At 39.5% G+C, this 26035-nt stretch overlaps 2 protein-coding genes across 21 annotated transcripts in view; one reads left to right on the top strand and one right to left on the bottom strand.

The window, feature by feature from the left end:
• Positions 1 to 26035, bottom strand: part of dock7 (dedicator of cytokinesis 7) — a 42137-nt gene that overhangs the window by 10997 nt on the left and 5105 nt on the right. For 5 of the 20 annotated variants that reach the window (XM_058638741.1, XM_058638732.1, XM_058638734.1 and 2 more), the window contains exons 5-34: positions 25892 to 26021; positions 25518 to 25730; positions 25191 to 25276; positions 25024 to 25090; positions 24268 to 24417; positions 23795 to 23875; positions 23450 to 23612; positions 22214 to 22356; positions 21995 to 22088; positions 21332 to 21494; positions 12471 to 12588; positions 12138 to 12208; positions 10587 to 10725; positions 10358 to 10459; positions 10077 to 10163; positions 9247 to 9478; positions 8561 to 8725; positions 7523 to 7692; positions 6402 to 6494; positions 4554 to 4643; positions 3521 to 3616; positions 3276 to 3416; positions 2972 to 3085; positions 2519 to 2686; positions 2264 to 2403; positions 1723 to 1892; positions 1441 to 1622; positions 1097 to 1279; positions 532 to 691; positions 239 to 335 (exon numbers count right to left, since the gene is read on the bottom strand). In XM_058638741.1, the coding sequence (XP_058494724.1) occupies positions 239 to 335; positions 532 to 691; positions 1097 to 1279; positions 1441 to 1622; positions 1723 to 1892; positions 2264 to 2403; positions 2519 to 2686; positions 2972 to 3085; positions 3276 to 3416; positions 3521 to 3616; positions 4554 to 4643; positions 6402 to 6494; positions 7523 to 7692; positions 8561 to 8725; positions 9247 to 9478; positions 10077 to 10163; positions 10358 to 10459; positions 10587 to 10725; positions 12138 to 12208; positions 12471 to 12588; positions 21332 to 21494; positions 21995 to 22088; positions 22214 to 22356; positions 23450 to 23612; positions 23795 to 23875; positions 24268 to 24417; positions 25024 to 25090; positions 25191 to 25276; positions 25518 to 25730; positions 25892 to 26021 (4008 nt within the window). The remainder of the gene's footprint in view (positions 1 to 238; positions 336 to 531; positions 692 to 1096; positions 1280 to 1440; positions 1623 to 1722; positions 1893 to 2263; positions 2404 to 2518; positions 2687 to 2971; positions 3086 to 3275; positions 3417 to 3520; positions 3617 to 4553; positions 4644 to 6401; positions 6495 to 7522; positions 7693 to 8560; positions 8726 to 9246; positions 9479 to 10076; positions 10164 to 10357; positions 10460 to 10586; positions 10726 to 12137; positions 12209 to 12470; positions 12589 to 21331; positions 21495 to 21994; positions 22089 to 22213; positions 22357 to 23449; positions 23613 to 23794; positions 23876 to 24267; positions 24418 to 25023; positions 25091 to 25190; positions 25277 to 25517; positions 25731 to 25891; positions 26022 to 26035) is intronic. The other 15 variants (XM_058638738.1, XM_058638742.1, XM_058638744.1 and 12 more) reach the window with 7 other exon arrangements.
• Positions 16219 to 19346, top strand: angptl3 (angiopoietin-like 3). The gene is made up of 7 exons (XM_058638757.1): positions 16219 to 16869; positions 17128 to 17238; positions 17373 to 17484; positions 17584 to 17697; positions 17971 to 18066; positions 18655 to 18927; positions 19038 to 19346. The coding sequence occupies exons 1-7, from the start codon at positions 16342 to 16344 to the stop codon at positions 19220 to 19222; spliced, it is 1419 nt and encodes a 472-aa protein (XP_058494740.1). The 5' UTR covers positions 16219 to 16341; the 3' UTR covers positions 19223 to 19346.

The following is a 26035-nucleotide window of genomic DNA, read 5'->3' as shown; positions in this document are numbered from 1 at the left end:
ACAGGGTTTAGGGTTAAATTTGGTAAGGCTATAAATCCAGCTAACTATATAGAAAACAATGATTTGGGTTTGTGATGGCATGATATGAGATACAAAAAAGATTTAAGGATGTCATTTTCACATTTGAACACAGAACAATGACTTTCTTTGTAGATGATTGATTCTATAATCAATGGGAAATTCTCATGATCTTTTTTGCTGATAATCAAATTGTATTGAAAAGTTGAAAAGAGCGTACTTGTCCAACTTCTCACTGTTCTGTCTCCAGTGGGTCATGTCCTTCCTCCATCGCAGGTTCTCCTGACTGCCAAATGCACTGCCAGATGGACTTCGTTCTAAATATGAAGAAACAATAATGCACTTTCTTTAACAGTGTGAAAAAACTACAGCTGTCTACATGGATGGTAATAACTTCATTAACGATAGTGAAAGCGAACAGGAGACAAACAGCACTTCTGCACCTCTATCTACAAATGCAAGGAATGTCTTGCATGTCAATGTAAAGCATATCCTGAGTGTGTGTGCTCTCACCGAGCTGCCCACGGCTGCGTCGCACCATCTCCTGTCGGGCCCCGATGCTGCCCAGTATGGCTTCCTCGAGCTTGGCTTTCATGTCTTTGGACTTCTTAAAGGTCAGGCTGTTCATTCGTTCAAACGCTTTCTTCCCCTGCATGGTGAACACAACATGGGCCTTGTATCCATGAGGCAGAGGGGGTGAGTGGACAAGACAAGAGAATGCACAGCGGGAAAGTTATTTGCAGCACAGCACCACGCATGCAAAAGCAGGTTAGAGGCACAAGATGTGCAAAATGTGCAAGCATTAAAAGGCAAATAGCAAAACAGGAAGAGGTAGGTATACAAATAAAGTAACATTGATAATGGAAGAGAAAGCAGTGTGTACTATTTAATGCTCACATTTAGTAGCAAAGGGACAGCAGTAGCAGTACACATCAGATCATCCACAGGTGACTCACAAAATGTTAAGCTTCCTTATATCGAGAATACATTGTATCAGCCCAGGGGATTCCCTATTTGTTAGTTCAAAATGAATAAGCAACAGTAAAAAGGACAGCAGAACAATGCATGTCGTTATTACCTTGTATTCGAAGCAGGAGACACAGAGGTAGAGGAGATCCAGCAGGCGGTTGAGCTGTGACACAGACAGGTCTGTGAACCATTTCTGTAACACCAGCTCATCAGCGTTCTTCAGCACCCACAGCAGACAGATGAGAAGACTACGACTCGATTCGGCCGAAAAGCTTCCATGCTGACGACTCGCCTAGAGATATGGACAAGGAGAAGTCAAGAGGGTAAGAATGGATTTTTCAAAATATTTAAGTTTAAGATTTGATAAAATTATACAATATTTTTATGTTCAGTACAGCATATAGCTCGCCGTAGAATATTCTGAAGCAATACATGTCATAAACAATAACTTACCTGCGAGTTGAGCAGGAAGCTGCTTGGTCGGGACATTGGAGAGGAAGTAGACGTGCCTGCTATCGCCATGGCAACAGTCTGACTTATCATGCTGTTACCATCTCCTTCCATTTCTTCTCCACTGTTGCCCACTGCTGCTCCCTGGGGACCACCTGGCCGACCCCACTGGTTGTGGGACTCTACTGAGGAGGAATGAATGGAAAATGTATTTCGCACTTACTAATTAAGTGGCATTAGGGACAAAATACAAGACCACAAAAATACCATTTGTTGTTAATTTACCTGTAAAGTCATGGAGCTGAGGCAGTGTTTCCATGATTATGCCAATTAGAGGCAGGTAAAGCATGGCAACACGGGCCTTGACCTCAGGATCTGCATAGCGTGGATCAGAGTCATGGCTGGACAGGAGGTTATGAACAACATTCACCACTTTCTTATGTAGACCAAACATTCTGCAATAAAAAAAAAAACACATAAGAAACATGAAAAAAGGGGAGAAAATTATCAAATATTTCATTTCAAATATGAAAAGGAAATGGAACAAAAACCTATTCACATAAAGCTACTACTGCATGACCATAATTTACTGCCATGCTTGTTCAACATGTGCTTATTTACAAGTCACTATGCATACAGGCTTATCTCTCACCAACAGATATGGGGGCTATAAACTGAAGAATCTTTCACTACAACACTTGGCAGATTACTAGGTAAACATACAGACACAATAAAACCCATTCATTATGGTGGAATGTTTTTAGTGAATTGCTTAATCACTAACATTCAGTAAATGGGCAATTCCCAAAATCCAAAACATACAAACCCCTCATTGTCTGGGTCCAGTATTACAGACAGTTCAGAGAGAACCAGTCCAGCCAGATAGTGTTGCTCTCTGAAGGGGACGGACAGCTCAAACATGTTGGCTATCTTTTGGTCCTGGACATGTGTGGAGAACCCAGAACTCTGCAGCAAAGAAGAGAGTGAGTGAGAACATTAACATTTTAACAGCGAGATACTACTTATCTCTGACTCACAAAACAGTGTACAACATCCCTTCATTTCTGTGTCTGAGTCTGACCTGTGAAGTTGCTGAGGATACAGAGGGGGAAGGAGAGGCGGGTGGTGTGAGGAGGCTGCAGGGCAGATTGAGGGTGACGTAGTGTTCATGGCTGCAAACGATTCTCAGGAAATCCAGCCTTAAAGACTCCAGGGTTGGGTTCTGCAGAGCATAAAGCTTTGTGGAGACCTGGAGAGAGGGAAACAATGGGAAACACATCCTTATAAGTAAACACATGGTTTGTGCCACCAAAATAACTACAAATATCAAAGGACAATATCTGGTAATTGCTTTCAAGAAAAAAGAAGTCATACATTTCTGCACTTTCTGCCATCTGTTGCTAGAAGTTGATCAGATACCTAAACATACCTCATCTGCTTTCTCTTTCTTTCTACTGATGCTGCTTGAATTGCATCACCATTAATCATTACCAGCTGTCAACGATATATATATGGCACAAAATAAATAATTTACCTGTTTCCAGTATGCCCTGATTAGGGTAAAGACAAAGCCTCGGTCCATCACTGACAGTAAGTCGTTGACAAAGAAGGCCAGACTTGTGTTGAGTCTCTCCACAAGCTCCAGGTCCTAATTGGATAAGAAACACATCTTAAAAAAGGATATAGAATTGGTGGTTCGATCATATATAGGGTCAGTGAAACGGACACAGATTCTAGCCTCATTTATTGTGTTATGCTGATTTTTGATATTCCACAAATAGCATGCCCAATTAGAACCCACTGCTGACAAAAAGAAACTTGATTTGGTCAATAATTACCTTCTGGAAACGAGACACAATGTCCCCAGCAATTGTGCTGACCAGAGCTGTAATATCATCCATGAAGCGTTCCGGGAAACGGTTCTTCCTGGGCGACTCTAGGCGTTCAGTGAAGTAAAGGTGGTGGATAATGCTCTTCACCTGTGGACAAGGTGTTCAATACAAGATATAGTATTTTACATATTGACTGTACAGTAACGACTGATGAAAACTTAACTTTTGTCTGTGTCAAGATTGTTTCCCACCATGAGTTCAAAGAAAAACCAGGCCTGCTGTAGAGCTCCCTCTCTGACGCTCCCACTGCTCACCACCCACTGGAGGGCCAACTCCTCATGGAAGAGCTGAGTGGGACAGTAGAAGACATAGAGACAAAGAGGATAAGAAAGAGAGGGAGGTGGGGGAATGAAAGCAACAGAGACAGACATAATAATTGTGAAGCAGCAGAAAAAGAAACTCTTTATCTTTGCATAAAATATATATATAATTTAACAAATCAAATTGATCCAAAGGAGATGATCAGATTTAAAACCTCCAACTATAAAAATGACAAGCGGTAACAATCTCTATCCAGTCTGGTCCAGAAAAGCTCCAGCAACCCCATAACTGATAAATTCTATAAGGACAAAGTGAGGTTAAGTGGAAAAAAAAAAAAGAAGCATTTTAACACAAATTTTATCAAAGAATATAGTTTTCAACTGTGTGCTTCACTTTTCACTTATAAGAAATGAAGGAGAAGGAAGAGAGTCTTCTTCATTTCTTCCAAGTGTTGAAATGCATTTATTTATTTATTTTAATGCAGAACCAGCATCAAACACAGTCCGGCTAACACACTGACTTTAGTCCAGTCTGGAAAGTATTTCTTAATTAATAAATGTGGGTAATAGACAAGACCTGACTGAGATCTGAGGGAATTGTGGGGGCATGAGGATAAAAGGTGGATAATGCTGGTATCATTGCATGAAAAGTAAAACTCACTGATTTAGCAAATGAACCACAATGCAGGAAGACTTCCCAGACAATGTGTGCACAACATTCTGTAACACACAGTCAGTGTTAGCCAGACTATAGCCAACATCGATGTCACGTAAAAAACTCCTCCACACATTCAGAACAAGAGGCTGATCATTGACATTCAGCATTCAACAAGACTCCACAACCACCAAATACGACATCAACCAGTCCAGAGGCACACGTCCACAGACAAGACAGGTGACGAGGCAAAAAAAAGAGAGAAGAGGTGGGCAGGGTTGGCTCCTCTCCCAGCGGCAGTGGCTCTACCTTTTTTGTGGGTAACCGTCCAGTTAAAGTTTGCAAGAAACTGGCGCTCTCAGTGTGCGAAGACATGCGATTGCCACAGCGCTCCATGGCCTATGGGTGGGATGAATGGAACGGTGACAACAAGGTTAGTGGAGGAACAACGAGGTGGGGTTGCCCCTTTTTTCCCCCCCTCAGCACACACAGAGAAATGTGTCTGCTGGGTCACACGCGCACAGAGTCGTCACACATGAAGCACAAAACGGTAAAACACAGGACAGAACACAACACCTAAGTGTTGTACCCATAATCTAGAACAGTCAGATACATCTGTAGTTTGAGTTCCTTGAGGGAGGGATGCAAAATGGTTGCACAAAGAACAAGTAAGGACTTAACAGCCATTGCTTAATGATAGGCCATTTTGTTTCCCTCAAGGTGAACACATTAATCCAGAGATGTAAATTTACAAAGGAAAAATATCCTACAGAATCAAATGTTTATTACAAGTAGGAAAATGATAGCTAAGTTCCATTGCAGGTCAAATTCAAATAATGTTACACACATTATTCATCTTTGACAATGTAATCACATTTAACGTGGTAATCTGTGATTTTTTACAAGATGCAAAATGAATTTTATCTTGGTTCTTTGGCATTGATAATATTATACATGTAAATTAGTAAAAGGCTTATGTCACGGCAACTTAAAAGTGACAAGGACGTAACATCATGACGATGGACAATGAACTCACATTTGGACACACATTCATACCATGCACCAGTGGTAAAGTGAGTGCTACATAGGGTTAGTAAGTCATGCAGGGCCACTAGGTGAGAGTGAAGGACCATGGGACAAAAGCAGTGAGTGAATAAATGAGGAAAAAAGGAAATGACAGATGAAATAAAATGAAAGAAAAAAAAAAGTCTACTCTGCTGATGAAGGTTATTTCGAACACTGCCCTTTTTCTCCACCATTCCTGCGCTTTCAGTGAAATACTCACAGAAAGACTATGTCTTAAATTTAAGTTGTAATTTGATCAGTGTAAACCCAAAGCAGCAGGTTGTTGAGAAAAAGGGAGGTGTTGTTAGGTGTGATTATTTCAGTTGGATGACACCTGTGACTCTAGCATGAAATATACAGGATCATGGAGGCGACTGTGACTCCCATGTATGGGATAATGGGAGAGTTATTATTGTACCAGAATACTGCAATATTTAAAGTTTTGGCATCTTTTGTTCTTGTACTATGCTAGGTGTTTTTTCAATGTTATAATCAAAACATTATACAAGTAACTGTAACCACTAAAAGTACTAAATCATGTGTTAAAGGGGCTAAATGTGAGCTCCACTGATAAAGTAACAAAAGCAACACATACTGTTTCTATGGGGTTTCTGTTGGAGTCTGTGTTGTGCTGGGAAGCGCTTGTTTGTTTATATTAGCAGACTCCATTCCTATGCAAACTTCAACAACTCCCTCGCTATATTTAATTCACTGCTTTAGTAACAGTGAGCAGAATTTAGCGGAAGTTTAAAAAGAAAAAAGAAAAAAAAAGAAAGAAAAGAAACCGGACCCGTCTATTGGCCATTTGTTTGTAGAAGTGCTCATTTTTCGCTGTTCATTTATTGGAATTAAAAAAATTATTAATGAATGAATAAGCTTACAAACAGCCCCTTTAAGTAACAACATAAAAACAAGTTCATCAATAAATAAAATACTTAATAAGGATATGAATCCCCCCCCAGGCCCCAACAATTACTTTACTCTTAACATAATAAACCAAAACTCCAAATATCCCAGTATCCCTTCAAGGTGAATAGAGTGATTTTTTTTCCGTAGTGAGGCAAGGTGGAGAACAGGGCATTCAAAAACCACCTGCATGGTTTCTGGTGCGGACCCAGGGCTGGATCCCCAGGGAGAATTCTTACACCCCATGGTGTTCACCCACGAGTTGGAGCGGTCTAAGCCCTAGGTGCCAAGGTCAAAAGACACAAGGGCAGGCAGGAGTCGAGGGGATAAGCAAGCAGCACGGGGGAAAGGAGGAGGGAAGGCATAATGACAGAGGTTCAGAGGTCAGGACTGCTGGAAGATGCCAAGGGCCAAACAAGGTTAGCTGTCAGTAAACTAAAAGCCCAAATCATCACCACAGAGGATCAAAGCACAAATAGGTTCTCTCTCTCTTTCCCTTTCTCTCTGTGTCAGAAATAATTTAATCTCCTTCAGAGACAAGAGAAGAAAGGTTTAGTTAAGTATTAGCAGCAGAGGGAACATTCATTAATCAACAGGGCTGCATCCATCACATCATCGTTAAAGGTAGAGCAAGATCATCAGTAAAAGGCAGACTGCACCATTCACTCACATGTTGGGTTACATTAAAGGAAATTACAAATTAAACCACACAAAATGAATAACATCACATCAATCAAAGCAAAAGACTACGCTATCATCAGTGTCCTACTGAAACAATGTGCAGTTATATCTTCTTTCAGCATCTGATGTACCGACTGTATGTCATGTATGCATTTCACAACCTGCACAGACTGAGCATTGTGTGTGTGTGACAGGTTGCTGTTACAGCGGTTAGAGAGATAAGATGTCCAAGCTTATGTTTACGCATTGGCTATACAGTTTACTAAAAAAGATAAAATATGCCCCATGGTCACTATGCACACGGAAGGCTGCTACTGTGATGTGAGTTAAGAACTATAGATCCAGTGTAATCAGCATCTTAAACGCATCACAAATCAACAAAGCTGCTAGAACATCTCCATGTCAAAGTATTTCACACTGCATCCACGTCCAGTGTGAAAAGGGCAAAAAGTGCAATGGGGACAAGTGTCCCAATACAAAGTAACTATCACTGCTTGTTCTGTCCACATTAAGAGGAACACATGTAAAATTTTGACTTTTGAGATTCTCTTATCATTTAACAGGAACCTTTATTGAACTGAGATTAAAAAAAAAATGCAACCATAGACAGTTACTGATGACCTTACCTTGCTGCCAATGATAGAACGGACCTCATCATCAGGAGAGGTGGGCGTACCAGAAATGTCAGGGTTACTGTTGCTGAGGCTACGTGAGCGGTTGAGGTTGAGGCTGGCTGGTCGAACAGCTGAGCGAGCCATGGTGGCATAATGTACCGAACCTCCTAAACCCCCCGGGCCTGGGACAACACAAAGGACGAGATGGAAATTAAGGCAACCAAGCTATTATGGGACATAGACTGTACTGTATATAAAAATGGATGTAGTCTTCCGGAGGCGAAATGGACTCTTGCGAATCAAGATTTTACAGGAGCTGTGTCAGTTTTTGTCAATCACACTGGTGTCCACTCGTATTTGCTGTGCTTTAATTTAATTTTCCTCTTAATGGAAAATTGAGAAAAACTTACCAAATTGACATGAAACGCGATTGAGTTTATAAATGGAGTGCAAATAGACTGCCATTAAAATGGAGTTTATTTTGCAACCAGCAGAGTCACCCCCTAGTAGTTAGCTGCTTTCTCAGTCCTTGGGCTTCACTTTTCCAACCTCAAAACTACATCCATGTATATCCACATATGGTTCGTGTGTACTGCTGTGGACATGAGTGGATGAAAACATTTATGTTACACAGACCACAGCAGACCTCTCCGGACTTGAGAATGCAAAAAATATAAATCATAAATTATGTTGGTTTTGTGAAGCAACCAATATGTCTCGGCAGTGGATGGTTTGTGAGCCAATATAGAGTCTGAAGGAAATTGTCTAGTCTACTACACATACGAACATATTTTTAAGGAAAAACAATTGTACACAAATTAAAAATGCACAGCAGTGCATATCTACCTGTTACGGATGAGTTGGGGTCTGAGTTTGGCAGAGGACAAAACAGAGGTGGGTAAAATAAAGATTAAAAAAAAGGAGAAGTTATGGTGGGTAGGCTTGATAATAGACACCCAGTGACGAAGAGATGGAGGTTATAATAATGTAGTAGAGAAAAACAGATAAAGAATGAGGAAGAATGTGAGTAGGTAAACTGTGACGAAATACCTGGCGATGGTGAGTTGGGGTCATTGCTGGGCAAGCGGAAAACATAGTGGATATAAGAGGACAGCAGGCTGTTACGGCCATGCATGTCTTGGCTGGTGTCCAGGTACTTATGAAGCCGGTTCACTATGGATGCCATGACCTCGAAGGATGCCTGGCCCAGATTCACTAAACATACAAACATGTAGGCACACAGACAGGTGCAAATTGACATACATGTACATGTAGACATGGTCAAAGAATTATGTAAATAAAGCTATATGGCATGACGCACAAACACAAAAGTAGTTATTTTTTAGCATAAATATTTATAGCCCTTCTTCATATCAATATAAATAGTGCTACTGTAAATATGATTCAAGTGAATCATATTTGATATAGAGGGAGTAAAGTAAAACAATCAATACACGCTAAAACAATGGACTTTGCACTACAGGAGGCGCTTACCTTATGCCCATATTTGTCTGATCCTCAGTCTTGGATATTTAACTTTGCTCAATATAATATTTTATCTTTGCTTTTATTTAAAAAAAAAAAAAAAAAAAAAAGTGTACTTTGTATGACAGTGATCAACAAAACTATAACACAAGTACATTGCAGTGTCAGACTGCACTGTGAACGAGAACAAATAATGTTATTTGCTTAACATCACCCCTCAGCACAAGGCATTTTGTGATGATTTACCGTACCTATCTGTCCAGCAATGACCGGCGGCCGCACTACAAGCAACACCAACTTGTCAAGTAGGAGGTGAAGGAATCGGACCACTGGTTCCAGCTGGGAAGAGTTGAGAGCTGCGATGCTGGTCTTAAGCTCTGCCTCCAGGTTGTTCTCCATGATACGCATGTCTCCTATCCTGACTGGGAACATGTGCTCATCCAGGGCATGGACCAAGGCAAAGAACTTATCCAGGTACTGGTCCTAAAGTGGGAGAGAGTGAGGCATTTGGTGCAAAGGAGAATCGCGAAAACAAACAGGGTAAACAAAGAGATGGAAAGTAACAGACCAGAAAAAAACCAGAAGACAGAAGTTGCATATTGCCAGTACAGGTAATGCAGACCTGCTAAGGCTGTGGCAGGGGTGTCATCCAACTAAATTCATGTACAATCAAAATAATCTTGGAGACATTATTTGAATATAAACCATGATTTACTGGTCTGTAACTGTGAAATCCTGCAAAACAAACATTACTGCAGGAACACAGTAAGTCTAATCTATACCAAAGCAGTGATTTATGAGCACATTATTCCCAGTTAGGCTCCTGGGAAACATAGTCAAGCAGCCCACACCACAGCTGACACAGAGACGGAGTAGATCTCAATAACAAAATGTGAAATCCACCAAATACTAAACAGGTGTTAGAAAGGGATTCCTGTTTACATTAATTCATTCATTCATTAATTACTAATTTAATTTTACATTACATGTTGTTTCACTTAACTCTAGATGGAATTAAACATGACTATGTATGTATGTAAATCATCAAAAACATTTTTGGTAATTAAAAGAATGGTGTTACCTGTGTGTGGATGGCAGAAACAGCCACCACTTCCACATTAAATACTCCTCGATGGTTGTCCACCCACTTCATCCCTGGGAGAGGGACCTGAGGAAAAATGCTGATTGGTTAAGAAGCTAATAGTCTATCCTTTTACACTCCTAGGTTTAAACACTTATCTTGAGACATCTGTAGCACACAGTTCCCAACCATAAATGGGAAATAACGAATAAAACTAACTAATACAAATATTGTAACTTCCCCTTGATATTTATGTACAAAAAATGTGGTTGCAGTCTTACATCTGGTGAGAGAACAGAGTAGGATTGTGGAGGCTTTTCCAGAGACACAGGAAGGCAGAAGTGTCCCGTCCGGAGACGCCCATTCTGCAACATGGGGATCCACTAAAGAGAAAGGAAGTTTAAGACCCGAAGGACAAAATGCACAGTTCTCAAAGCTTCAGATGGACAGTACATGTTAATCATCAGTGATGCTGTAACTACTGTAACTGTACCAGTGACTGTTACGTACCGTGTATCCCACAGGCGTCTCCAGAGGTGTATTCTGCTTCTGCTGGCAGCTGACATGGTAAAAGGTGAAGAGAATGTGATGGTGGTCCGACAGGGAGGCAGGCAACTTGATCTTGACCTCATCATGAAAGTCAGGTGATCTGAACACAGCAATAAGAAACAAGATATAAAGATATGGATACAACAAGCAACTTTAGGACAGAGTGTTTAGGAAAGAGAATCTCCACTAAAAACAACTACACAGACAAATTTAATCACATGGTTTGTCTGTGTGTACATATATAACGTGGTTATCTCTGTCAGAGCATAGAGTTCATAGTGGAAATCAAGTAATCTACACTTTATAATATACTTCTGTTGAATTCCTCATGTTATTGCATGAGGAAACTGTAAGTTGATGCCCAGAAAAAAACAAAAAAAAAAACAACTACAGCCAGCCCACCAACAAAACCATTAGCCTGAGGAAGAAAGGGTCAGAGAACGATCCTCAATTCACATGGGAACAATTTTTTTTTATCACGTACCATAAAAAGAAAAATCCTCAAAAAGAAATAACAGGAAAATGGATTAAAGCAGACAAGCAAAAAAGGTAGAAGTGTTCCACGTTTACAGGAGAATTCTTTAGGGCTGTAAGAATGAATAGATTAAATGGATTAGAAATCCATGACAAAATGAATCACCAACTACTTTGATAATCAATAAATCTGTTTAAAATAAAATCAAGATTGATTGATAGTGAAAATAATCATTTGCAGCAGCCCTACAAATCTTGTAAAGGAGAGCAGTGTCGTTCATTTTTTTTCTCTCATTTGTCTTTAAGGGACTGACAAAAGAAATATTGTGCCATTTCTGAGCGAAATGTGGACTATAATTGACCATTAACTATAAGTACCTATGCAGGCTGGGTATAAGGGTCTCAGGTCTGATTGTCCTACTCACAGTGGTACATTATTCACAGGTTGATTAATTTTGGCCTTGAATGTTTGACCCCTGGGTGACAAATGACAAACCACTGGGTGTCGTAAAAAACACCTAATAGTGGTGATAAAATATTAGAGACCCCTCAACTCTTATGTACAGATGGAGGAAACTTGCGCCAAGGACACCACATGACAATACCCAGAAGGTTGACTCAACTCTTTCTTTAATGAATGCCATCAAACGCAGGGTAGTGAAGGTGTAAGAGTAGATGTCATGATAAAGTTGAATTAGAAGGTGAAACATGTGTGAGTGTAATTACCAATCATCCATAACTGGCGAGACATTTCCGACTTTTAGAATCTACGGTTAACATATCGCTGGCCAGGGTACGCCATTAAATAAATCATACTGCAATAAAATGCATAATGATAGACATTAAAAACAGTAAGAAACACAAATAAACATATGTTTTTTTTTGGGATCTCAAGAGAAATGTAATTTGACTTACTTTCCAGTCACTGAAACTTTCTATTGACTTGTTTCATGAATGTTTTAGGTGCTTTTTGATTAATGGTATTCATATGGCAGAGACGATTAAAACCAAATTGAGCAAAATATGACAATGACTTGCCTGTTATGATACACAACAGCAGTGTAGGCCTCTTTAGCGAAATCTGCACAGCTGGACTTCCCAAATATCACCTGAGGGACCATAAACACACTATTATCATTCAATGGCATTTGAGTGTATCTGTTTCAATGAGCACAGTCAGAGATTAATGCAGTGGTATTTACTTGCACAACAATTTATCTATCACTATAAATCAATATGAAACATACAAATATATATATATATAAAAAAAATCATCAGCTGCTACATTCAGCAGAGTCAAGGCACCTGATAATATTGAGGAAACCAAGAATAATTCACAAGTACTGATTATTTCAAGTTATCACAGCATACCGGCATTGCATTGTTTGGATCCTCTCCGTTCATAAATTGCACTTTCACAGTGATGTTGCGGGCAGACCCTTGGCGGTTGGCGAAGTTAAGACTCTGTGGGTTCACATACAGCAGATTCCTGAAAAAAACACATACATGTACAGAGAAAAACAAGCCACATCAATGATTAAGTCCAATGAGAGCAAACTAAAATACATATAATAAACACCTTTTGTGTTGTGCAAGAAGGTAATAATCATTTAAAAAACACAAGTGAAAAGATTATAAAATCAAACATAGTTCATGCTTGGCCTAGTTTGCTTGCATAGTTACATCAGATGCATGAGCTGATACATTTAAGGGGAAAAGCCATGGTGTGTAAACCACACTCTGATTGGTGAATACAGGAGGCTTGGCCAGTCTATCAGTAACCATGGAAGGTACAGCCTAAAAATCCTGAATCAGCTTTCAGAGCAGGGAGGTGAAGAGTGAAACGGATACGTGCTATATGCCAAAGAAAATCTGATAATGAGAGGGGTTTAGGGGAAATTATAACCACAACAAAGCTACAGTGTAATGTCAACAACATAAAAGGAAAACACATGAATTACAGGACAATTATAGGATAAACCTCTCCAAAACATTAGAAAACAAACTTAAAAAATAGTAGACATCAGCTGTTTGTTCAGCACAACTTGAGTTTGTGTATTTCCAGTTATTGCCAGCAGATGTGTTGTAAAAGCCATCTCATCCTTCCCAACAACACTACAGAGAAGATGGAGGACAACTTGAAATAGGAAGTGTAAAGTAACATGGGATCAGCTGACAAACCACAATGACGTAGTAGAGTCAGTGGGGGGCGGGCCCCCAGAGACCACAGCTGGGACCACAACTGACAGTGAAGCGTGGGAATCATCTGATGATGAGATTTTGCTGTCATGTAGCTTGTCCTAACAATTTTAATGGCCGCTTCAAAGTAATTGTTGAGCTTGATCTTATAATAGACCCAAAGATGGCTTTACTGTGGCAAAGCAGTACTGTGTATATCTCCTTCAAACCAGTTCTTAACTTTACAGGTCTTGAAACTGTAACACAGCAGGTCCACACTATTCCCATTTAACAAAAGAGAAAAAAGAAACAAAGTTATTCACTGGTCAGAAGCATGGAGAGGAGGAGTGGTAGATAAAGAGCAAGTCTGCAACATTAATGTGGAAAATTTCACTACCTGATAAACTGTGAAGTTTTGTGTGTAAAAAACATCTCCACACATAAGGGGACAGATGAGTAAACTGATTGTATGTATATGATAATAAAAATCATGGAATAAAACAAAGAAATCTTAGGGAGGATGGAATAACATTTAAGACATTAAATCGACTGCAGTTAGAAGTAGGTTTCCTCATAAAATCAACTTTTTATTTAAATTAGAACACACAACTCTGAAGTTAATAAACAAACATAGACATCCCAATAATTACTGATGGGTGAGGCTATTTAACAAATGTGTTTGCAGTTCGTTAAAAACTGCTTATTTGAACTTGGAGACAAACATCCCGGCTGTGCAGAGAAAAGCCCCAAAGGGTCAGGTCAGGTTCAAACCCTTAACACATTATCACTGTTAAGCCTCACTGCAAACCACTGTGCTGGAATAAAGGATACTGAAGATCATTACCAGTGTTATGCTGATAAAGCATTCCTGGTTCATTCATTCAGTCTATGGCCATTTCTTTCATTTCCAAAGGGCCTTTTCTTTCTGCTCGATTCATATGAAAAAACACAGTGGTCCTTCATTTATGAGGTAATCCATCCGTATAACTGCAAATCACTAGAAAGAGCTCATTAAGATGACCATGGTATTTAGGTGCACTGCAACAACCGAATGCTAGAGGTAATGGGTCAAATACACGGTAATCTTCTGCTATTTATCATAATGTAAATGTAACGACGCAACATTAGTTTTGTATGCTATGCACAGTGGCGGTTCGGCTCATTTTCAATGGAGACATTCCTATGTGAATAAAAACTAATTCAAAACAAATGGGAGTGACTCCGTGTCAAAGCAATTTTATTTATCACATCAAAGAGCAGGACACATTTTAGCTCAACTTAGAGGTCGGGAATCGTGAAAGAAGTACTGCCAAAAGGATAAATATTTATATCCTATTATATACTACAGCAAGTCATTTCAGCGATTACTTTCTCCCCCTCTTCTGAGCATATTTTACCAACACTGCAAGTTTGCTTGCACAAACTTACTTCCCCACTCTGCCGAGGAGGTAATATATAACGCAGTATTTCCATAAAAAATTGTTTATTTTACGACAAGACAGGAATGATTATTTAAAATCTAATCACTAAGCATTTCATTAGGAAAACACTTTCTCATTCATGCAAACATTCAATCAGCCAATCATTGAGGCACTGGCAGCAGTGAAAAGCATGAACCCATGCAGATATTGGTCTGGGTTTTAGTTATTGGTCAAATCAAGCATTAGAATGAGGGACATTGCAACTGGTTCCATAATAAAATAGATTAATAAATAAAATAAATTAAGAAAGCAGTGGAAGCAGAGAGGAAAAAGTATCATAATCAACAGCATAACTGAGTGACTGTTTCACGACCACCATTCCATTTTTTTGGCTTCAAGTTTTGCCACACTTTGCCATGTTCCCCTCTCATTATCACTCAAATTAAAAAAAAGTACAGTATACAACATTCACCAGGTGCGTAAATCTCTTCTCCGACTAAAATGGTGGTCTACTGTGGGTAACCAGCATTAGCTTGGCTGTATGACTGCATGTATGGACAAATTAAACCAGCTTAAGCTCCAGCACTGAGCTGACCAACAAACCCATATGTCAGTCCAACTCTAATAGAACCCCTTTTGGATTTGGTAGAGCAGGAGATTATCCCGCATAAATGCACAGTTCACAAATCTGCAAGAATTTTGTGATGAGATGTTTCAGAACTGTTGTTTCTGATTTCATGACACAAAGGATTGAGGCTGTTTTGATACACAAGTTCAATTACATCTGTACATTTATGCGCAGCTTCTGAAGATGCCGTGGCCTGGATCACTGAGGACTGTCACAGATGCAGCTCTCCCCAATTTGAGTTTGGTGTTCCTAGTAAAGAGCTCATTAAATGTCCAGTATATTCCTCATATTATGTTGGGGGGGACAATTAGTTATTACATCAGGTATAACAAACACAATCAAAGTTATGATAAACCTGAGCAATAAAACCAAGATGATAAGTAAACGTTCACCCTCTATGACATCATTCATGCTAAGGAGCTTAACCCTAACACAGATGTCAGTAACACACCCTTCCCCACGCTAAGAGAGAAGGGGTGAGAAGAAAAAAAAACCGCTTGGTGCTAGGCTGATTCAGCACCATGCTAAATCAAACCTAAGGGCATTAATTACATGCAGCCTTATCAATCAGAGCAAAGTGTGTGCAAGGTTATATGGTTTGAAATTGATCAGGCTGACAATACATCAGAAACCTGTGATGGCCATTGTTGGCATTTTGCTGATCAGCTAAAGCGCTGCACCACGGGTAGAAAACAGTGTAGGGTGGGGCATGATATGGAAAGGGGATTGGGATTAAATGGACAGTAGAGGAGGCGGGGGGGTAAATGTAATTTGCTCACTGCTGTGATTTGTTTGTTCAGGGAAGGGAGGGCTCAAAGGGGGATTTGGGAGGAGGTGGGGTAAACAGCTAAAAAGTAGTAGGGGTTAATGATCAGCAAATCTCCCCTCCTCTGCTGAGGGGGCAGTATATATAACACAGAGCAGCCGGCTGCTCTCACATCATTTTAACAGCAGTGAGGCTTATGATGAGAGAACAGAGTTATTCTACAACCAAGAATTTTACGGCAACATCATCATGAAGCTGTTTTGTCTAGTGCTGCTACTTGCTAGTTTCACTGCTGCTGTCCGTGTGGAAACCTCAAGTCAAGAAAGGCAGCCCACCCTGCCCACACAGGTCTTTACCATGGAACCAAGCCCAACCGAGACAAAGTCACGCTTTGCCATGCTGGATGATGTTCGACTACTTGCAAACGGCCTCCTTCAGCTTGGCCAGAGTTTACGGGAGTTTGTGCACAAGACCAAGGCCCAAATCAACGATATCTTTCAGAAGCTTAACATCTTCGACCGCTCTTTCTACCAGCTTTCAGTCGTCACTTCAGAGATCAAGGAGGAAGAGGAGGAGCTGAAGAAAACCACCAATTTCTTGAAGGCCAACAATGAGGAGATCAAGAACTTGTCACTGGAAATCAACACTAAGATCAACGGCATCATGCAGGAGCGCACACAGCTGCAGAGCAAGGTGGGGAGCCTCGAGGAGAGGCTGAAGGGACTGTCAGAGAGCATTGTCCCCGCTGAACAACTCAGTGAAATCACAACACTCAAGGTAAGCAACTAGTGGATGCTTATGCAATTAATCTGACTATGTTATTAAACTTTGCACATCAAAAGAAGTAAAAACAGCATGAAAAGTCTCCCTACAAATCTAATTACAATTACCAAAACCACTTGTGCAAATGTATACTGTTACTGCTAAAATAAATCAATTATTTTTAAAACATTTATAAGAAATCAAGATTCAACCTACAGCTGTAAAATGTATAAATACAATGTAAAACCAATTCTTCCATTATGGCATTTTCAGCAAGTGATTGAAGCACAAGAGAAAACAATCAACAATCTACTGAAAGCTGTGCAAGAGCAGCACGATCAACTCGACCACCAGAAAAACAAGATCAAAAACCTGGAGGAAAAGGTAGACAACTGTTCATCGTGATTTCACCTTATTTTGACTTTCAGAGCCAAACATCTGCTATCTGTGAGATGGAAATTTACTAATATGTTTAAAAACATTTAACAAACAGCAGATTAATTTGCATTTTCTTGCAGCTAAGTGATGACATTTTTCAAGATACAGTCAACAAGCCAATGGATTCAGACACTGCAGTTCCTGATATGTTTGAATATCTGACAGAAAATGCAACTGGCCTAGATACAAAAGGTACAATTATCAGTTGTTCAAAATACTTTATGTATTAATATGTAAGTCCTAGAGAAATTGAAAAACTTAAGTTTAGGTTTATGTTGGTTATGTGTGCAGACATCCCCATGGACTGCAGTGAGCTGTTTCACAAAGGCGAGACAAAGAGTGGAATCCATGTGATCAAGCCAAACCAATCAGAGCCATTCAACGTTTACTGTGAAATGGATTCAGGTGGGTGAGACCACAACAATCAACTAAGTTCTCAGGGAAAAGCATCAACCATGTTTTGTTGTTCAACTGCATTCACAAGAAGGAACACTGGCATGCTCATACATTCAGGGGCAAGGAACAAAAAGAGAAGGTTATCAAACTAGTCAGCCGCAGGAACAGGTTATCATAAAGGCCAGACTGAAGGTTAGATAAACACAATTATCCATGATAGGGAAGCTCCCTGATCCTTGGGTAAACATGTGTGTGACTTGGAATACATTTCTCTTTCACCAGATGGAGGTTCAACCGTCATCCAGCAGAGGATCGATGGGTCAGTGGATTTTGACCAGACATGGGTGAAATATGAGAAAGGTTTTGGAGATCTGGAAAGTGAGTACTTTTTTACACTTTGTCGTATCTATAACAAATACACATTAAATAATATCCTTTAATGGAATATTAATTAAAATATGTATGGTTGTGACACATGTATGTAGAGTACTGGGTTTGTAGGAAAGAATCTCCTTTGTGCAAATCTTGAGAAAATAAAACTATTAAACTATTATTACAAAATAGAATAATGGTGCAAGTCTTTCCTGTAAAGCCTTGTCATAGAAAATAGAATACTCTTATATAGTAACTCTGACTAGATGAAATGATAACTTGTCATGTCGCATTCAGATGAAAATAGGTGCAGTCGTGCTGCGTTCCAAAAGAAATACCACCTGCAGCAATGAATATCAGATCACTCTTTTACAACTACCTGGCTTAGAATTATAACTTACAACTTACCGCACCCTGCTACCTCAGGCCAAGGAAGACTAAGACATGTATATGTGGAAAGGTGACTAAATGCCTATGGAAGATTTATTTGAAATTGATAAATGTTTAGGATAACAGGCAGAAGGTTTTTTTTTTTTACACGTGAAATGTCTAAATAAGATTTAAATTGATACATATACTGTATTTTTCACACAGAGGACTTCTGGCTGGGCTTAAAGAAGATCCACAGTCTTGCACAGCAGGGAGCTTACATCCTACGAGTAGATATGGAGGACTGGAAGGAGGATAAGCACTGGGCTGAGTACCGTTTCTCATTGGAGGGTCCCTCCAAGGACTACGCTCTTCAAGTCAGCAACTTTTCTGGTGACCTAGCTGATGCCATGGCCAACATAACAGGCATTAGATTCTCCACCAAAGACAGAAATAATGATAAAAACCGAAATCCCAACTGCACTCGTAGTTACACAGGTAAAGAGTTATGTACTAACTTGTTAGATACCACTAAAATAATGGCTTGTTTGGTGATAAGACATGGATAAATGTGTTAAATTATGCCTCTTGTTCTGATCCTTCGGCAGGTGGTTGGTGGTTCAATGGCTGCGGCGAGACTAATCTTAATGGACGATATTTGTGGCTGAGGACAAAAGGTCGCTCTTCAAGGAGAAGGGGCATTCACTGGAGGCCTGGCATGGGGTCTTCATACTCCCTCAAGATGACCAAGATCAGCCTACGACCGGTCCTCTCACCTAAAACCCTCAACTGAATACACAACTTGCATCCTCTTTCACAACACTACAGGCGTCTTTAACAAACAGTAATAATATCTAGTGTTCCACCAAAAGGTTTTAATAGAAGGGTAATGTGAAATAAATCAGACATCAGAGATATCGATGGCAAACAATTTTTAAATGTATTTCCAAAACTGACATGATCCCTAACACCACCTTATCACAGACTGGTGCAGAAAAACTGCAGCAAAAAATGCCACAAGTCAGAAGTGCTGAACGGCCACCATGATGCAACTCGGGTTACTCGAGCTACATGGGTCATTAACCTACTGAGTTGGATCCAGCAAGGACAATAAAACTGTCATTATGCAACATCTGCAATCACTTGCAAAATTGACATATTGATCCATAATAAGCAACTCAATAACCCAAAAGTCACAGCATTGCAGCACCAGTTACAGTTTAGTTCTAAAACTGATAGCACTGATTTGTCTCTTCTTTTTTTTTAAGTTATGCATATTTGACTATTTGGGGGAGTTTAAACTTTATTTTAAATAGAACTTTGTGACGTGAAACTGGCTTGCATGTTTTCCAAATGCATGTAAAGGACATACTGTCAAGGCAAGTCATACTGTATGTGTCAATGCTGGTGAACGAGAGCTTCACCAAATACAGAACAGAAAAGGCTATGCAAAGGTTTGGCAGTGCACTGGTAAGCTTTTCCCTTTGATTTCTTCTACTTTTTTTACTCTGTTAAGTATTTAAACCATGTTCATGCTATTATATGATTAATGTTGGTGTTGTTAGTCATCATTCCCATGTATTTCCTATGTTATTGAGTCATATTGACTCTTATCCATTATTTGAACTGTAATGTAAATGTACCTCATAAACATTCCTCACTGTCAAGTAGCTATGTGCTCTTAAAGATCATATTTATGTTGATGCAATTAAACACAACATGACCAAAATGATGTCTAAGTAAGACTAATTAAGAAACAATATAACAATATTTCCATATTATTATAATTGATAGATATATCAGTGTATGAATGGAACAGGGTTAGCTAGTAGCAGTATTCAAATTTAATGAGCTCAGATAACGGGTGTTTAAAGAATGAATCTCACTGTCTGAATAGAGAAAGAAACGTTTAAATTTAATGGGAAAAATGTGACTAGATCACATTAATTGATAAGACCTAATGTCTTGTGGCAAAAAGATTTGTCAAAAATGACTTAAAACATTTTAACTGAAAAAATACTAGAATTGAATTGAACCCAGTCCCTTTCCGCAGAAGACCAGTTGGGTCTGATATTAGTTAATATACAATAGGACGAGGGTGACACCTGTTATCTACAGACAAACACATCCTGCTAGTGCAATACCATGTCAGCAGCCACGTCTGGAAATGAGAGCAAGTGACCTTGACAAAAATAGCTCTCGGTCAGATCGAACATTTACACAGCGTGCTGACAGACATGAAAGTGTCAATGTGCAGACCTTGAGCTGAGGTGCACTGATGTTGACAAGTCAAACATGCATTTCTGTTGTCTTTTGATTTAAGGGTTACTTAAAATGAATGTGACATAGTGCCCTCTCTGTTCACATTAAACAAGTGTAGGTGACTCAGTCTCAGGGCCAAACAAAATCTACTCAAGGCAAAATCCAGCTGTAGCCAATGCAAAGCATGATAACTAATGAAATGTTACAGTATTTGCATGCAAGTCTATAAAGAAGCGCTGCATTGATAAGCTTTTGTCAAAATTTGATTGTATAAAACTCTCAAAACCCTTGAATGAAGTAACCGATGAACAGAACTTTCAATGTTTTTTAGGTTAATTGGCAACTGTTACTGTGTAACCTTCCTTCTGAAGCTGCACCAGAGTGAAAGTCAATATAAATGCTGTGTTGAAATACATTTTTGAGTTGCATTAACATTCGTCTTTCTTCTTTGGTGCCCTGTTGTATTACTGCCTCCTCTCTTATCTCATGCTCCTACCTTTGGCTGGTATTGATGTTTTTCGACAGCTTAAGCATGTGCAATCCAGTATGTGGACTTTGGAGTAAACTCTTAACAAATTGAAATGATCTCTAGATTCAACTGAATAACCTAAATGTTCAGAGACAAATTATTTTTCTGTACCTGTATGTAGTGTTTGGCACATAGACATCCCTTGCAGGAAACTCCAGGATCTCCCTGGTGGGGCGTACTCTGCTGTCAGGGTACGGTTTCACCTGCTGGAGGTCGGGGGTCAAGCAATAGTGGGGGTTCTCTGGAGCTGGAGAAATGTCCAACTTCAACTGGGCTGTGGTGATAATCACAGAAGACAAATGGGAGTAAGTGAAAGTAAGAAAAGAGAAACTAAAGTAATAAGAGATTTGTTTTAAGCTTAAACGTATGCCCATTTGAAATCATCACCAGGGTGCCATTTGATTTCATATATTTATATACAGTGGGTCATTAAAACATGAAGCTATTTTGGGAATTTGAGACAGTTGCAAATACTGATTGATGTGTACAGCAGCACTAAATGTATGTCCTGTCCCCCAGTGGAAGCGATGACAGTGACTTCTTAGCAACATCAGACTGACGCATAGAGACTGTAAGTCAAAATGGCAGAATCCATAGTTATTGGGCACAATCGCAAGCTTGCAGTAAAAATATGGTGATGTTGTTTTTGCCATATATTCGACAATAAAAAAAGAAAAAGAAATCAAAAACCACTAGGACACATGGAATTGTATTTTCCATTTCATTGGACATTTACAGGACATTAAAGGACACTTAGTTCTGTGAGCTTTATACCTGTGATGGGTCTGAGCCTCCTCAGAACTGATGAAGGTCTTCTCATATCTGCTAGGAACTTATACAAGTCTTCATCACTTAGCCTGTCGCCCTCCTAAAACACACACGGATAAAAAAAAATGTGAAATTGCACCCTCTAACAAACTAATGGACATATCCCTCATTTCCCCCCAGACTTGTTTATGATTATGAACATGCAGCATGTGCTACTGTGGATACCTGTTTGAAGAAGTTGGTGATGGTAAGTGTCGCAGGTCTGAAACCTGTCAGACTACATGCCTCATCTCCACTGGTGGTCCTCTCTAGGGAACGCCTTCCCATAATGCTCGAGTTCCTGCGTTCTGACCAGGAGCCTTTTCTCTCTGCATTTAAACAGAAAAATAAAAATCAGTGAGTTTCAATGATCTGCTGAGGAAAAAAAAACATAGTCAACATTACTGATACTTTGTGAGGTCAAGGATTAGACAAATACCAAAGGGTCAAACTCAAAATAACAAACAAAAGATCAATATGGCTAAATATTTTGCGTTGCTCTCTGTTTGAATTTGCTTGACTTACTATTTGTTGATGTAAAGCAGTTTTTAGATAAAGGCTGTTAAGTGTGGTAAGTTATTGACATGCTCATGAGCTTCGTGCGTGACCACCAGGCCATTTCGTACAGTTTCTGTTTCTTTATAACTATAAGTGACATACATTTATTGGCCACTTTATTAGGAACACCTAACAAGCAGCAACTTGATGCATTATGCATGAAATATGGTTAAGTATCAGATTTAAGTGACTTTAAATGTGCTATGGTTGTTAATACCAGATGAGATGGCGTGAGTAATTCAGAAGCTGCTTCACAACCATCTCAACGGTTTACAGAGAACGCTCCTAAAAAGAGAAAGCATCCAATGGGCAGCAGTTCTTTCAGAAATAATGCCTTGCTGGTCCAAAAAGGTCAGAGGGTAATGGACAGAACAGTTTAAGGCAACATAAACTCACAACAGTAAGTCATATGCAACTCATGGCCTCATTCAGATCTGGTATAAACATGTGTTCTGAGAGATAATATCGCAAGAGCGGAAGTTTGTCTGTTAACACCTGGCATTAAATTACATGCTGAAATGATTCGTTGTGACCACATGGGAGAGGAACTCACTTCCCAATTCTAACAGACATAATTTATAGTTACAAACATCAAAATAGTCTGAATTAAACATATGTGTGTGTGTGTTATCAATGCTTGTGGGTCAGGGTGAGGAAGAATGAGAGACTTTAATTCTTTAAAACATTAAGGTGTATTCACACCTGAACTTGTAGCTGACTACTTGTAATAGCATCACTTATGAGTGTTTGCACCAGGTGGGTAAAAGCATAAAAACATTGCTCAACATTGGCGTGACTGCTAATGTCCTGAGACAGCCCATGTGTTTCTATCTGTTTAGAGTTACAAACAAAAAAATGTCAAACCTGAGAGACTCATCTCCAGCTCTGTATCTCTCTCAAGACTTCCAGCGCTGTTCACAATATTCATAAGATGAATAGCAGTCCAAGCAAAAGGCATTCGATAGCGACCAAGACGTTGGCAGAACTGTTCTGATTGACCACGGAGCTTCTCCAGCTTCTCTTTATTCTAAAAAAATTAAGAAAATAAGACAGCAAAAGGCAAGTAAATAACTTTTTTTTTTTTAAAGTGTAGCCATTTTCTAATAAATGAGAACAACTTGTGTAGTATTGAAACACAACATGTGGCCGAAATAATATATTGTTATTGTTTTTTGTGGACACCAACATCTAATTCACAAGGAATCGTACCTTGGCAGCATCAGACTCCTTGAAGACCATGTAAGGCTCCGCACACTCTCCAATATCACCCTGCTGCAGAACTTTTTCCAACTGAGGACAAAAGGACATACGGTTTATAGGTGTCACGCTCTCCCATCCCAGTGAAGTGATCATAAAGGACATAGACTGACTGTCAAATAGTTTTTTCAAACACATTTAAATGGACAGCATATATGACTTTCCTCTGGAAACAACATTCGAAAATGTCAAAGTCATATCATATTTAAGGTCCATTTACAACATCAGATATTCTTTTGGAGAGGGAAAGTTTCCAAACAAGACTTGAACGCACTTAAGAAAAATGGAAATCTTGAGTTAGGATCGGGAGTATATATCTACATATATGTATGTATATATACATATACACATATATATATACATATATATACATATATTAAACAAGATAATACAAGATAGAGAAATGTATGTGATCACTGTCTGACCTTGATGACCAGGAAGACATCCTGAGAGGGATAGGTGATAGAAAATATAGCAGAGCGTGCCAGTGTAGAGATGGCCGCTGTCTGAATGTGTGGACGCAGCATTCCCTTCGTCTGCTCAGAGTTCAGGTCAAAGAAAAAGTTCTCTGATATCTGAGGGGACACAAACAAAAACAAAACTTTTCAATACCCAAAATAAAATTACAGAGGAGACTGTTCATTAATTACTGTTACCAAGAGGGGAAAGGGTTTCACACAAAGAAGCAAAAGTGCAAAACACTTAGATATGCAATCACAACAAGTGTTAAACTGTTCAGCAGTAGTGGCTGTATTGGTATTTTCTAGTGAGGAAAAAACTCATAATGTACATCCCTAAATTACAGGGTGTATTATGGCAATCTGACTGCTCATTAACAGTGGCTGGCAATCATGACAAACATTTAAGTGACAAATTACCCACTTGTGAAATAACAGAGCACCGTACAGAGCAGAAATAGATGAGAAAACCACTTCCAAAAGCAAGTGCTACCCTCTAGTGTCTGTCAGGTAGAGGGTAGTGGAACAAACAACTACTTCTGATAGATACATAGTTCCAGTGTATGATTTAATTGCATTCCCAAAAGCATAACAGGGCCACAACATAAAATTTTATAGCCCACTCATCAAAAACGTTTTGGACTTCCAACATTTTTAATGGTTTGCAGAAGTGACCCAACAACTCAGGGCTATGGAGGCACAGAGGAAAGCATAACAGCTTACCTTTTTCTTTTCCTTGACATCATATAAGGCCAAACTAGCAAATATGGGTTCAATTTCGATCTCAAACCTTCAGAGAAAAAAAAGAGTAGGTCAGCAGAAAGAAGCAGTTAAACAAAAGAGCTAAAAGGCTTTTTTTCTTCTTCTGAGAATGACTGTCCACCACTTACTTCAAGGACAAGCACTTGACGAGTAGCCTCTGGCCAAAGTGTTCTTTAGGTACCTCGGGCACACAATGGCGTTCAATGGGCTCCTCCTACACATTCACATAAATAAAAGAAACAGTAAAAACTGTCAATATGATTGTGTACTGCTGTAGAGTCACGGTGTGAGGGAAAAAGTTATGACAAAAAAATACTGGTACCATAGGACTGGTTTTAAAGGTAAAGATTAATGTCAAGTCACAAGAATTCTATTAAAAATCAAAAGTATGTTGTAAATGTATTTGGGACAATCACACAACAAGGTTCCTATATAGGTAGAGGGATATAATTAACCTCATCAAGGGCAGGATGCAGAGCAAAGAGTTCACGGTGGCGGCTGGCCTTGCGATGCTCTTCGTTGTGCCTGTCAATCTCCTCGTTGGGAGCACGGTCGAGCAGGTGAGGGAGGAGAGCATCAGGGAGCGAGTTCTTCAAGTCGAAGATGCTGCAGGCCCAGCTGCCACGAGGTGTATCGTCTATAGACATCGACCGCCGCTTCAGGTCATCCTACACAAAAATCAAGTCATGTCATAAAAACAATGACAACACAACAGTGAGTACATTTCAGACTCAATCAGACTTGTGACAGAGCTAGAGCAGCTTGTGACCTTCGTGCTGTGTTGTGCACACCAGCAGTTGGGTCTTTTTACTACTGAATGATTTAGTACCTGGTCATCCTGGTAGCTGCTGTTGTCAGGCATCTCATCAGCCTCAAACACTTGTTTGGGTAGGCCTTTCTGACGCTCCTTCTGCTTGTCCAGGGTGTTGGGGTTAAAGCCCGTACCGAGTTTGTGATATCTGAAGGTTATCAA

Source organism: Solea solea, chromosome 9, assembly GCF_958295425.1.
Source record: "Solea solea chromosome 9, fSolSol10.1, whole genome shotgun sequence".
NCBI classification, from domain to species: Eukaryota; Metazoa; Chordata; class Actinopteri; order Pleuronectiformes; family Soleidae; genus Solea; species Solea solea.
This window is presented reverse-complemented; position numbering and strand designations above follow the sequence as displayed.

Excerpts from the sequence above, each read along its gene's own strand:
- angptl3 (XM_058638757.1), top strand. The coding sequence starts at position 16,342 with ATGAAGCTGTTTTGTCTAGTGCTGCTACTTGCTAGTTTCACTGCTGCT. Across the intron at positions 17,698-17,970 it reads TTACTGTGAAATGGATTCAG|ATGGAGGTTCAACCGTCATC; the intron begins GTGGGTGAGACC and ends CTCTTTCACCAG. Across the intron at positions 18,067-18,654 it reads AGGTTTTGGAGATCTGGAAA|AGGACTTCTGGCTGGGCTTA; the intron begins GTGAGTACTTTT and ends TTTTTCACACAG.